This window comes from Diorhabda sublineata, chromosome 1 (assembly GCF_026230105.1).
Source record: "Diorhabda sublineata isolate icDioSubl1.1 chromosome 1, icDioSubl1.1, whole genome shotgun sequence".
In the NCBI taxonomy this organism is placed as follows: Eukaryota; Metazoa; Arthropoda; class Insecta; order Coleoptera; family Chrysomelidae; genus Diorhabda; species Diorhabda sublineata.
The window spans coordinates 13,726,432-13,739,040 of NC_079474.1; the positions used below are offsets into that span (position 1 = coordinate 13,726,432).

The window sequence follows — 12,609 nt, forward strand, 5'->3', positions numbered from 1 at the left end:
CAAGAGCATGCCGAAACATCGACTCCATGGCTTGTCTGCAGATGGAACGATCTTTGCCTTCTTTGGAACCAGGTCTTTCCTTCTCAGTCGGTTGTTTTGATTATTTTTTTGTTTCAGGTGTAAAGTTATCATCCATTCTAACGAAACGCCGCTTTATTTCTGTTAAACACTCGATGGAAACATCTTCACGACGCACTTATCTTGCACGCACAGCTTTCTCATGTCCATCCAAATATAACGGATTGAACAATAATTTTTATTATTTCGTTTTAGTTAAAATCAAAAAAAAAAAAAAAATTAAACAATTAATAACAATTCTTGTACAAGAGTTATTAATTAAAAATTAATTATAAAGATAAAATTTTTTCGAAAAGAACATGTGAAATTGTTGTATAACCACGAGAAATAAAGTGTGACACCGTATATAGGATTATGAAAAACATCAAGAACTGTACTAAAATTGTTTTCGCAATAAATTGCTACCCAAGTATAAATATGATAAGGGCAGATTCGAAATTTCAACAAAACATATATAAATACGTCGATTTTGTATATGAATTCGAATTAATTATGAAAGTCAGTTGCAATTAGGGAAACTACTTTATAAGTAAAGTACTAGTACCAGTGATTTTCGAATAATACAAAATGATGGATGTCGGTGCCTCTATGGTGGACACCTGTCCTGGAAACCTACAAGGTTTAAGCAGTTACTTATTTATTACTTTAATAAACAGTTTGTTCGGATCAAAATGTAAACTTGGTGCTAGAGAATTGTACAACGATGATTACGCTCCGAAACTTAGAGATGGCGACGAATTCGATTTCATAGTCATAGGATCAGGATCCGCAGGGTCCGTTGTATCCAATAAATTGAGCGAGAACAAGAATTGGAAAGTCCTGGTTTTGGAAGCTGGAGGATATCCTTCCGCTCTCAGCGATGTAAGTAGAATTATAAAATATTATAGAAATATTTCATTAAACTCAAATTTGAATCGCCAAAAAAGGAGTAATATTCGTTTTTATATAGGACATACATCTCAATACTTATAAAATAGAATAAGAACTCATCAACACAATAGGAAATAGAATAAAAGTAAATAACTTTATACTGATATTTATGTTATGATTGATAACGCGGGGCCTTAGAATTTTCTTTTAAAAGTGAGTGTCTTGACGTAAAATAAATCCAGTCGCTTGAGGTAATCATATTTTTTGGGCATGGTATGGTTGGAGTAAATTACGTCTAATAGATCGGTGTACAGTGTTAAGGACGGTTTTTTGATGGGTTGGAACGAACCTATGAACCTAACCAATGTTCAGCGCATCAATCAAGTGACAGATGATTAAATTTCTTGCTTTAAATGTTATATTATCAAAGATAGATTCTCTCGTTTTTCATAGTGAATATTTAAGTTTTTATTTTGAAAATTTGAAATTTAATTTTAGGATGAATAGGACGTTTAAATAATATATTTGTACAGATTCCAGGTCTGATGTTTTTCCTTCACGGCACTGACGAAGATTGGCAATACAAAACTGAACCTACGACAAAATCTTGTTTGGGTTTCAAAAACGGTCAATGTAGTTGGCCTAGGGGAAAAGTTTTCGGAGGTACTAGCGTATTTAATGCTATGTTATACATAAAAGGATACAAGAAAGATTACGACCAATGGGCGCAGCTTGGAAATACCGGTTGGGACTGGGAAACCGTCAGACATTATTTCAAAAAAATTGAAAATGTACAGGATCCCAACGCCAGCGACCAGTACGGAAGGAATGGTTATATGATGTTATCTAAAATTAGTATAGGTACCGTATCAGATAATTTTTTTGTTCAACGACAAAACGGCATTTTTTCGAATAGTTATCTAAATCCTCTTCCTTCAATCTCTGTCATATGACCTCTCAAAGTTCTAAGATCAATATTTAAAAAGATACAGGACTATTAGATGTCCAATATACGAGGTTTACTTCTTTGACAGTCGCGAAATAGTCCAAAAGTTCCTTCCTTTTGAACAGACCACCTAAGTACTTGATAGACTTCGAAAAATGATCATCAGGGTGCGGTCAGATATCGCGAACAATCGAGTGCTGCTGTTTTCAGCTTCCAGAAAGATTCCAGTATTAGCACAGCCACCCTATTCGGCGGATCTATCATCCTACGACTTCTTTTTCTTTCTCAAAATCAAAAACGTCCTAAAAAGGATGTAATAATAACTGTAATCACGTGGATAGGATTTGAAAAGATGTAAATAAAGTAAAGCTCAAACAGGAACCAATACAAGCACATAAAGACATGAACACTACAAAGCCTAATAATAAAAATAACAGAAGCAAGCAGATATAATAAAATAAATAGAGAAGACCGAAGAAAACTGGATACTAGGAAGAGAGAAGACAAAAGAAAACAATACAGTAGATGAATGATGTAGCAAAGGATTGGCAGGAATGGAAAAAATAGATAAAAGGAGAATGAGAATTGGAATATCAATACTCTGATACTCAATAGAATTCTAGAGAAGAAGATGAAACTACAACACAGAAAAGAGATAAAAAACTATCAATCAAGAACGATAAAAACACCTAATGCGATATATAAAAGTAAAAACCGGATTGAACAAGTGATAGAGTGGGATCTAACACAAATAGATTGATGATGATATAGGATTTGTAGACTAGAAGACGAAATGCTGGATTAGAAAGAGAAATTTAACACTATCTTTAACTCAAAATAAGATCTAAAGTCTTTTATATATAAACCAAGGGCAACTTATTATGATCCCTTTCTATTCATTTTTTTTATAGTTTTTTCTCCCTTGCCATCTTCCTCCAGAGTTTTTACTCCCTTGTCATCTTCCCTCAGAGTTTTTTCTCCCTTGCCATCTTCCTCCAGAGTTTTTTCTCCCTTGCCCTCTTCCCCAGAGTTTTTGCTTCTTTGCCATCTTTCTCCAGAGTTTTTTCTCCCCTGCCATCTTCCCACAGAGTTTTTTCTCCCTTATCATCTTTCTCCAGAGCTTTTTCTCTTCCTGTACCCATCTTCCCTATTTGTTCTATTTTTTCCCTTCCTAATACTCCTCTTTGTTTTTAATGGTGTTTGCTGCCTTTGTCTATCTGTTCTGATTATTACATATTAATTCAGTTGTTTCTTGTTGAGAGGCATTTGGGGAGGCCTTAGAATAACTCAAAATATTGAATTCGTTTATGTTATTGTCCACTAGTGGTTGATTTTCATTAATTTTTGTCTTAAATCGACTAAATTGACTTCTACGTTATATTTGAACTTAGCTCAATTTAAAATCTACAGTTTCGTAATATCACATTGTTAACATTACTTTTTGAATTTATTTCCTGATCAAAGTTTTATTTTTCACATTTTTTCACAGTTTTAGGAGAAATGCTTGTGAAAGCGATGCGAGAAGCTTTCGAAAATATGGGATATTCCAGTTTACAAGAAGAAGAACCAGCTTATCCTATGGGAACGTTAGAAGCATATCAATGTAACAAAGACGGAGTGAGATATAATGCAGCTAAAGCATTTTTGGGAAAAGTTAAAGAACGTCCAAATCTATTCACTTCTCTACATTCTTTCGTTAACAAAATATTAATAGATCCTTCCACTAAAACAGCGACCGGCGTCGAGGTTAAAATCGGAGGAAAGATATTGAAATTGAAGGCTAAGAAGGAGGTTATCCTATCCGCTGGTTCCATCAATTCCCCACAAATTCTCATGTTATCAGGTATAGGACCCAAGGAGCATTTGGAAAGTTTAAATATAAAGGTATTAAAAGATGCTCCTGTTGGTTACAATTTAGAAGATCATATGATCAATATAGGAACGCTCGTAACATTCTCTCCAGAATGTTGTAAAGCAGAAACTTTCCAAGATCAACTATATCAATACTTTATGTATCAAAAGGGATTCTTGGCTACGTCTGGTATAATGAACTTCTGGAATTTCTTTAATACGAGAAACGATTCCCATTATCCTAACATTCAGAATCACTATTTCTTCTATCCATTGAACCATCAACACTACCTGGAACAGTTCTTGAAGTCTGCGGGTGTTAAACCGGAAATTGTAGCAGATAGTATGGAGTATATCAAACGTCGTCCTAGTGTAATTGTAGGTAATACGCTTATGAACCCCAAATCTAAGGGAAGATTAACATTGAAGAGCAGCAATCCCGAAGATAAACCTCTTATTGAATCGGGATACTTCACCGATGCAGAGGATGATGATCTGCAAGTTCTACTTGAAAGTATCAGGTAAAAAATTTTGTAGTTTCCTAATCGGTTATTCTTAATACAAAATACGCGGGTCAGTTTTATTAACCTCCAAAGTGCTATAAACAAAAAACAACTTCATATCAAATCATAAATGTATTACCAAAATATTGAGGTTAAATATTCAAACAAGAGTAGCGTATGAGGGGTTCGGAAATTGAAGGAAAAGTACCCCAACAATGTAAAATATGTAATTTGCCCATAAAGCTCTGGTCCTCATGTGTGTCGAGTAAGGAGTAAAGCTGTAGATACTGAACAGATTTAACGGCTTGACTACATCAAGATACCGTCAATGAATTTGAATTGTCATTATGATTGTTTTGAAAATCTTCGTCCTCATCCTCGTAACTACGTATACGTTGTTGAAAAAAAGTGAAATTCACTGGGTACCACTGTAGGACTGTCGGAGGATAAGTGCATAAATGGCGCAGTTGTTTACAGTACATACTTATTTCCTACTACTCGCGTAGCGAATTTCTAGCAATCGGAGGTTACAAAAAGAATAGATTATGTAAAGAAATGGTTACAATAGGTGAGTAATTTGATTCCTTAGTGACTTTGTCTTGGTATCCTTCGGTAGAAGCACGATGCTAAATCAGCACTGGAAAAAAAGTACGGATGAATTTCATTATCCAAACATACAATCTGATGTTATTATCAGTTCGGACTAGAGCTTCCTAATTAGTATTAGAACGGGCTGAAGAGACCTGATAGAGAAGCCAGTCAGCTTTCTTCTTACTATTGGAGATATCGACAAAAAGGTCTAAGCAGAAAAAGTGGTGATTTGTTAATTTATCTAAGAAGTGATGCGATTCCGTGGTCTTCTTATTATTTATACTGTTTTTCGTCGATGTTTCAAAACGAAAACTAATTATTTTTTTTTTTTAGATTCGTGGAAAAAATGATGCAGACGCCTCCATTGAACAAATTCGATCCACAAATATTGAGACTGAACCTCCCTGATTGTGATAAATATGAATATCGTTCGGACGATTATTGGAAGTGCTCTTTGAGACATCTCACCACGACTCTCTACCATCCAACAGGAACATGTAAAATGGGACCTGTTGGTGATAAAACTGCTGTGGTAGATCCTAAATTGAAAGTACATGGTATTAAAAATCTGCGAGTAGCCGATGCTAGCATTATGCCGATAATAGTTAGTGCTAATACGCATGCTCCGTCCATGATGATTGGTCATAAAGCTGGTGTCATGATCACAGAGCAATGGTCGAATCAGAAAACAGAATTGTAATTATGAAGAAAAAAAGACTTATAGATCATTAGATTTATAATAAAATTAAGTATAAAAAATTGATTTCGTAGTTATTATATTTGTTAACAAAGTTAAGGTATAACCGCTGACTGGTTTCGTCTTCTTGGATCTCTTCAGCGCGGTCTAATACTCGTTTAGAAGCTCTAGACTATCAGATCATCATATTATCTGATATTCAAGCAGCTATTAGAGCTATAAGTTTCAATATCATAAACTAGTTTGGAAGGGTTTTAAAATTATGACAATAAACCTTTAGAGAATAACCTCATATCACTATATCGGAATAATTTTTTTGTTTATTTTCAACAATTTGTTTGGAAAACTGTCTAAAAAATTTGCGTGTCAGCAGATTGTTACCTCTCTTTGATTAGCAGCTCTCTTATATCAATATATAAGTCATATTTTTATAAAACGAATGGACATTGTCTTACGATATCTTGATAAGATATCGTAAGATACAAGAATACAAAGAAAAATATACTGGTACGCTCACGTGAGAAGAATGGAAGAGAGTAGACTGCCACGCATCGTACTTGAAGGGAAACCAATAGGGAAAAGAGAACCCGGAAGACCACCAAAGAGATGGATGGATAGCTGGCAGTCCACCTCCCAGGAACTGATACAGAGGAACCTCTAAAAACTAACAGATCATGAGATCTTAAAAATGAATAAGAAGAATAGAGATTAGAGACAACCAAGTCTTTTTGGAAGCCCTTCGTCAGCATTGTACTAAACTTTAATAGCAATAAGAGGGATATAAGCGATGACTGTAGTCGGCTTGTCAGGTCTCTTCTGAGCGGTCAAATAATTGAAAATATCATCAGATAATGTAGCTATATAATACTGAAACACGTACCTCCCTTTTTTCCTCCAGTGCTGATTCTACCAAAGGATTTCAAGACACAGTTTACTAAGAAATCAATTTATTCACCTATTAAACATAGCTTTCCAAAAAATTGACCATAATCTGCATAAGTCATTCAAAACAGCCGAAAAGAAACGCTGAGTTTTGTACTAATCCATGACGAAGCTTGTCCACATATTTTTGGTGCAACCAAACGGTTCCTCTAACCAATTCAATAAGACATTCACATCTGCCCTTCAGTCGTGACTTGTACCACTTTTCCAAAACTGAAAACGTAGTTACGAAAGCGAAGACAAAGATGTTCGAAACAATGTTCATTGGCGTTAATTTTCTGCGAACATCTCTAGTTAGATAGGTATACAGGGAGGTTTTTTTTTCGAACGATCTGTCTCTCCGTTCAGATCTATTCATTCCATCTTACAGATCTGATCTGTCACGGACCAAAACCATTATTACTCAAACATAAACATCTTCAGACTACCAGATCTGATGTTTGGAACGACGAGTCCCTTAGTTGATGGTGAATTCTGTCGGATTTCGAGAAACCTGTTTAATACTGACGGACGGAAGGATAAAACTTAAAATAGATCTTAAATGAATCGAAAGAAACACTGGGTGAAAAAATGGGTGCGAGAAAGAAATCAATATGGGCACAAAAGAATTTCGAGAACTATTTTTTTTGTTTCTTTCCAAGCCATATTTCTTAGATTTTGCAATTTTGCTTTCACTTCCTTTAGAGTCTGATAATTGAAAGTAAAATTTTGTCCACTCCATTCAAAAAATCTTCAATTGAACGGGTTTGAGGTAAATTAGCTCGTTATTCTTTGAAGTGTGGTATCACTTGTGTAACTTAGATCAATAAAATAAACGCCTGTATAGCCTTAGATGTGCCAAAGACAATCGACATCAATGGGCTTCAAACTCCAAAATTTTTTGCCAAAATAATTCACCAATTTTGGAATTTGTGTGTCAGAGTTAAATCAATTTATCTCACAAATATTGGGCTACAAAATGTTTAAACAAATTAAGCAATGATAGAGATAACCCGAAAGTGTTAAACTTCGTATTAAAATGAATAAATTTGAATCAGTACAGAAATTTGTAAAAAAATTGCCTTGCTCAACATTTTGACCTACAATTTATTTTTCATATCACATCCAAAATGCATCTACAATATAGATCATAAAAATCAAAATGTTATCAATGAACCGATAATCGGAAATAAGAAAAATACCAAAACCAGCACGAAACGATTCAAAGAAGGGATACTGAAGATTAAGATAATCATAGAGGTTACAGAATGGGTGTTCAACCATTGAAAGTGGTGGCAGAAATTGTTAACAGATAAGTTAAAACATTAAGAACAATTAAAGAAGTGAGCCCAGGATATAGAAAGAGAAATTAGGAGATAAGAGAAGATCTAGGAATTCAGGATATGATGAGATGGGTTGGAACAAAGATAGAGGGAGATCACTAGATAGATCATCAAAATAATTGTGTGGGAAATGAAAGTTGGTGTCTCAATAAGAGCTTATCAGGAGTTTGATTAATCGGGAAAAAGAAGAAGGACCATTAATAATAATTGAATAATTCGAAGCTATCTTAGAGAGGGTGAAAAAAAATGTGTTCCCGTCTCTAGGATAGATAGAAAACTGAAACATTTACATATTTTTTACGATTTTGCTGCAACTACTGGCAACACTGTATTTAAATTTTATACGAATATGTTTTGGAAGCTGATACATCCAATGAATGTGTTTTTCTGTCTGATTCTCATAGAGGGCGCTAGTTACAAGGTTCGTACCAAGTAGTTTTGAACATAAATTTCTCAATATTAGATTTATTATGCAAAATTTCAATTTTTGAAACTTTGAAAACAAATAATCAAATTTTGAGTACATGAAAGGTCAAAAGTTCGAATGGTAATCAAACTTCAAAAAGGAAATGGAATAAATATATGAAAAGGAAGTTGATCACGATAAGATAATATGCAATTAACGAAAATAACAATATTAGTTATACTAATACGAGGCAAATTATGACTAATATATGAAAAAGAAAATACTCTTCAAACGTTTGATAATTGATTGGAAACTAGAGAATAGAATGAAAAGTAAAATAGAGGTAAAGTCGTCTCAATATTGAGTATTTTCCAGTTCCAATTTCAAGCTGCAAAAAAATTGGTTTTATGTTTCACACGGCAGTAAAAAATCATATTTTCGAACAGTTTGGTTCAAATTAGCATAATAAGTATTTTTTCCAAGTAATCTACCGAAATTGCGTTCCTAGCATCCAAAAATATGCGTAGGTAGTATACTTAAGGTTACATCTTGAATTTATCCTACATTTTGCTTTTCACTGCACTAATAGACTACTAAAAATATATTTTGAAGTTTGCTTGTGTGCTTATGTTAACATTCTTGGTATTAAAATAATTTTAATATAGTTCTATTTTTCCTTCAGTGAAAATTACGTACTCTATGAACTAAATCCTCTGTCTCTTCCATCAAAACCCAGCTTGTAACTGTTGGATCACATTTCGTCGGGTTGACTTGCTCCTTCTTTTCCCTCGATGAGTCGCTATCAAATCTAGACCACCCTTTTTAGTGCGCAGAACTTCTTAAATGTGTTCAGAAACCAACTATTGTACAATTTCTCTCTAATCGCCATCCATCGTTCATTCTGCACTCCATTGCAGTATGCGAACCCATCTTGCCCATCATATGCAAGTAGCGCGTCATGTCTGGACAAAAATTGTTTTGTGATGTAATACCCAACATCGACATGGTACCTTTCTATCTAGTAAGTATAGTACAACATGATATGAGAGACGGATATCTTCCATTATTTGATGTTCTTGCAGCACTAGATCAATAACATAATATGTGTAGTAGCAGTCGCAGGTGTTTTCCATATTTTAAACTCACGACCACCAATTTTGGATCATATCGTAAGATATCCCCGTACATTCCATGTATCTAGTATTTGTATCTTTCTAATAATTCCTTAATCTTCTCTACGAGAATAATTCCAGAAGTACCTGGCCTGAATTAGAGATGGAGGTAGTTGCTGTATTAGAAAGTACACAATTTATGTTTCAAGTTCGAAGACACCACGTTGTTTATTATTTGTTTGGCTGCCATCAATAGTAAACGTTTTCAGTGAATTTTTAAGCAAGGAAAAGTTGGTCATGGTTATGTGATGCAATATTTCTATTTGAAAAACCTTTGTCTAGCTGAACTAGATCCTACTGTGGGTGAGACTGCTCGTTTGTTATCAAAAATAAAATATTGAGTAGCAGAGTTGAAACGAGACTACACGACCTGCAAAGACCAGCACCGCAGTGGTCGACTAAATGAGGTGACGACTCTGGACATGTCGAAGAAAATCCACTGGATGATGATCAAGTAAAAGTGCTAAAGCTAGCAGACATAGTAGACATTTCAAAAAGTACGAAACATCAGAGATATTAACTGAAAATTTTGACAATGGAACAATAACAGCGTCGTGAAGATGATTCGGGTGATTGTTTGACAATGTTTTATAGAAATAGAGCCGATTTTTTAGGACTTTTCATATCTATTGATGAAATGTGAGTCCATCACTTCACATCCAAATCAAAAGAACCATCAAAACAACGGACTGAGAAGGGAAAACCTGGTTTCAAAGAAGGCAAAGATCGTTCCATATTCAGGTAAGGTCATGCCGTCGGTTTTATGGAATGCGCTTAGGATAATTTTCATTGAGTACCTTGGAGAAGGAAAAATTACCAACGTCGAGTATTATGCGAACTTATTGAGTGAAGAAATCAAGCAAAAACGGCCTCATTTGGCTAAGAAGAAAGCGTTACATATCTAATATTGCAATGGTCAAAATTGATAAATTGAATTTTGAATGGCTACCTCATGCACCCTATTCGTCAGATTTAGCCCTCTCGGATTATTTTCTGTTCCCAGACTTGAAAAAATGCCTCGGTGATCAAAGATTTTCCAACAATGAAGCGCAGTTAATTGCTATTTTGAGGAGCTTGACGATTCTCAATATAAAATATTATTAACGAACTTATTGAACTTTTTTCCCAATTTTTTTGTCTTTTTTATTGTTAAGTCAGATACTTTTGGAACCATCCTCGTTATTTCCTTCTATTAATGTTTTTTTTTCTAAATACATATTTTGACTTGTATCTATTTATCCTTTTTAAATTCTTCCACCCAGTCGTTTATTTTTGATATTTATTCCTAGTTATACATCTTACTTAATATTAAATTTCTATAATTATCCGTAAGATAAAAAATTCGTATCGATATAAAAATAAAATAATATATCAGAATCAATCATTACCATATCAACAATGGATCTTGGTAGTTCGTTGGTGGATACTTGTCCTGGCAACCTTCAGGGGATATCAGGTTACTTGTTTATAAGTTTAATAAACAGTTTAGTTCAATCGAAATGTAAGTTAGGATCTAGAGAAGCATACAATGAAGATTATTCTTCAGAAATTCGCGATGGAGACGAATTTGATTTTATAGTAGTAGGTTCAGGATCAGCAGGTTCTGTCGTTGCTAATAAATTAAGTGAAAATGACAAATGGAAAGTATTGGTCTTGGAAGCTGGAGGATATCCTTCAGCTGTTAGTGATGTGAGTATAATAATTTTTCCACTCTACGAGTAAAGCAAATGAATATTATACATTTCTTTTATTCTAGATACCAGCTCTTCTTTTTTACCTTCAAGGTACCGACGAAGATTGGCAGTACAAAACTGAACCTTCGAAAACTTCTTGTTTGGGTTTCAAAAACGAACAATGCAGTTGGCCGCGAGGAAAAGTTTTTGGAGGTAGCAGCGTATTTAATGCAATGTTGTACATTAAAGGTAATAAAAGAGATTACGATAATTGGGCAGAGCTCGGTAATACCGGTTGGGATTGGGAAAACGTGAGACAACATTTCAAAGAATTGGAAAATATGCAAGAGGAAAATGTTAGCGATCAATATGGAAGAGATGGTTTCATGAAACTGACTAAATATGATCCAGGTAATGTTTGTTTCTAATTTTAATAATCACATCATGATGTACACATAAGAAAATGTAGCAATCTTTATATTGTATTGTATAGGGAAATTATGAAATCAACTTGAAGACTTTTTGTGTTTTTTCACTCATATTTATTATATCATAATGTATCATCACGTATCACACTTCATATTTCATCCGCTAGTTAGATTAGGGCCGTTTTACATCGCGTGTTTTTTGTTTTGGCGTACCAAAACTACTCTGTATATGCAGACAACCAAGAGGGCTCTTAGGGCAGTGATTTGTGTTGATATTGTGATAGGTTGAAATATCTTGGAACCACTTTTAAGGTTTTTAATGATGATATTTTTTTAAGGGGAACCAATAACAAACTCCATAGAAGAAGCCGTCGCACAACTAGGTTACCAAAATTTAGAAGAAGAAAATCCTACGAATCCTTTGGGAACTTTGAAAGTGTTTGTATGCATTAAAGATGGAATGAGATACAGCGCGGCTAAAGCCTTTTTGGGAAATGTTAAAGAACGTCCGAATCTATTCACTTCTCTACATTCTTTCGTTAACAAAATATTAATAGATCCTGCTACTAAAACCGCAATTGGCGTCGAAGTTAAAATCGGTGAAAGGATTTTAAAAGTAAAGGCTAAAAAGGAGGTTATTTTATCTGCTGGTTCTATAAATTCTCCGCAAATTCTCATGTTATCAGGTATTGGACCCAAGGAGCATTTAGAAAGTTTAAATATAAAGGTATTGAAAGATTTGCCTGTTGGTTATAATTTACAAGATCACATGCTAAATGTAGGGGTGTTAGTAACATTTGCTCCAGAAGCTTTCAATCTGAAAAATAATCAAGACGAATTATATAAATACTTTATGTATCAAAAAGGATCTCTAGCAACCGTGAGCACGTTGAATTTTTGTAATTTTTTTAATACGAAAAACGATTCGCAATACCCCAATATTCAAAACCATTTGTTCGCTTTCGAGTCAAACGATAAAAAATATTTAGAAGGTGTATTGAATTCTTTTGGAGAAAAGGAGCATATTCTAAATAGTAAACTGCGGGGAGTAAAAGATCGTCCAAGTTTATTAATTTGCAATACATTACTAAATCCAAAGTCTAGTGGTAGGATTCTACTGAAAACTATTG

At 34.1% G+C, this 12,609-nt stretch overlaps 2 protein-coding genes across 2 annotated transcripts in view; one reads left to right on the plus strand and one right to left on the minus strand.

Annotated features, from left to right (window-relative positions):
- Positions 1–12,609, minus strand: part of LOC130449307 (flotillin-2) — a 302,572-nt gene that overhangs the window by 91,506 nt on the left and 198,457 nt on the right. The window lies entirely within an intron of this gene.
- LOC130449275 (glucose dehydrogenase [FAD, quinone]-like) lies at positions 506–5,631 on the plus strand. Its single transcript, XM_056786994.1, has 4 exons — positions 506–939; positions 1,482–1,809; positions 3,384–4,266; positions 5,173–5,631. Exons 1-4 carry the CDS (start codon positions 646–648, stop codon positions 5,537–5,539), a joined length of 1,872 nt encoding a protein of 623 aa, XP_056642972.1. The 5' UTR covers positions 506–645; the 3' UTR covers positions 5,540–5,631.

What these genes read in the sequence shown, in the direction of transcription:
- LOC130449275 (XM_056786994.1), top strand. Translation starts at nt 646, where the DNA reads ATGATGGATGTCGGTGCCTCTATGGTGGACACCTGTCCTGGAAACCTA. An exon ending in ATCCTTCCGCTCTCAGCGAT is followed by an intron (nt 940 to 1,481) that starts GTAAGTAGAATT and finishes ATATTTGTACAG; the next exon opens with ATTCCAGGTCTGATGTTTTT. An exon ending in GTTCTACTTGAAAGTATCAG is followed by an intron (nt 4,267 to 5,172) that starts GTAAAAAATTTT and finishes TTTTTTTTTTAG; the next exon opens with ATTCGTGGAAAAAATGATGC.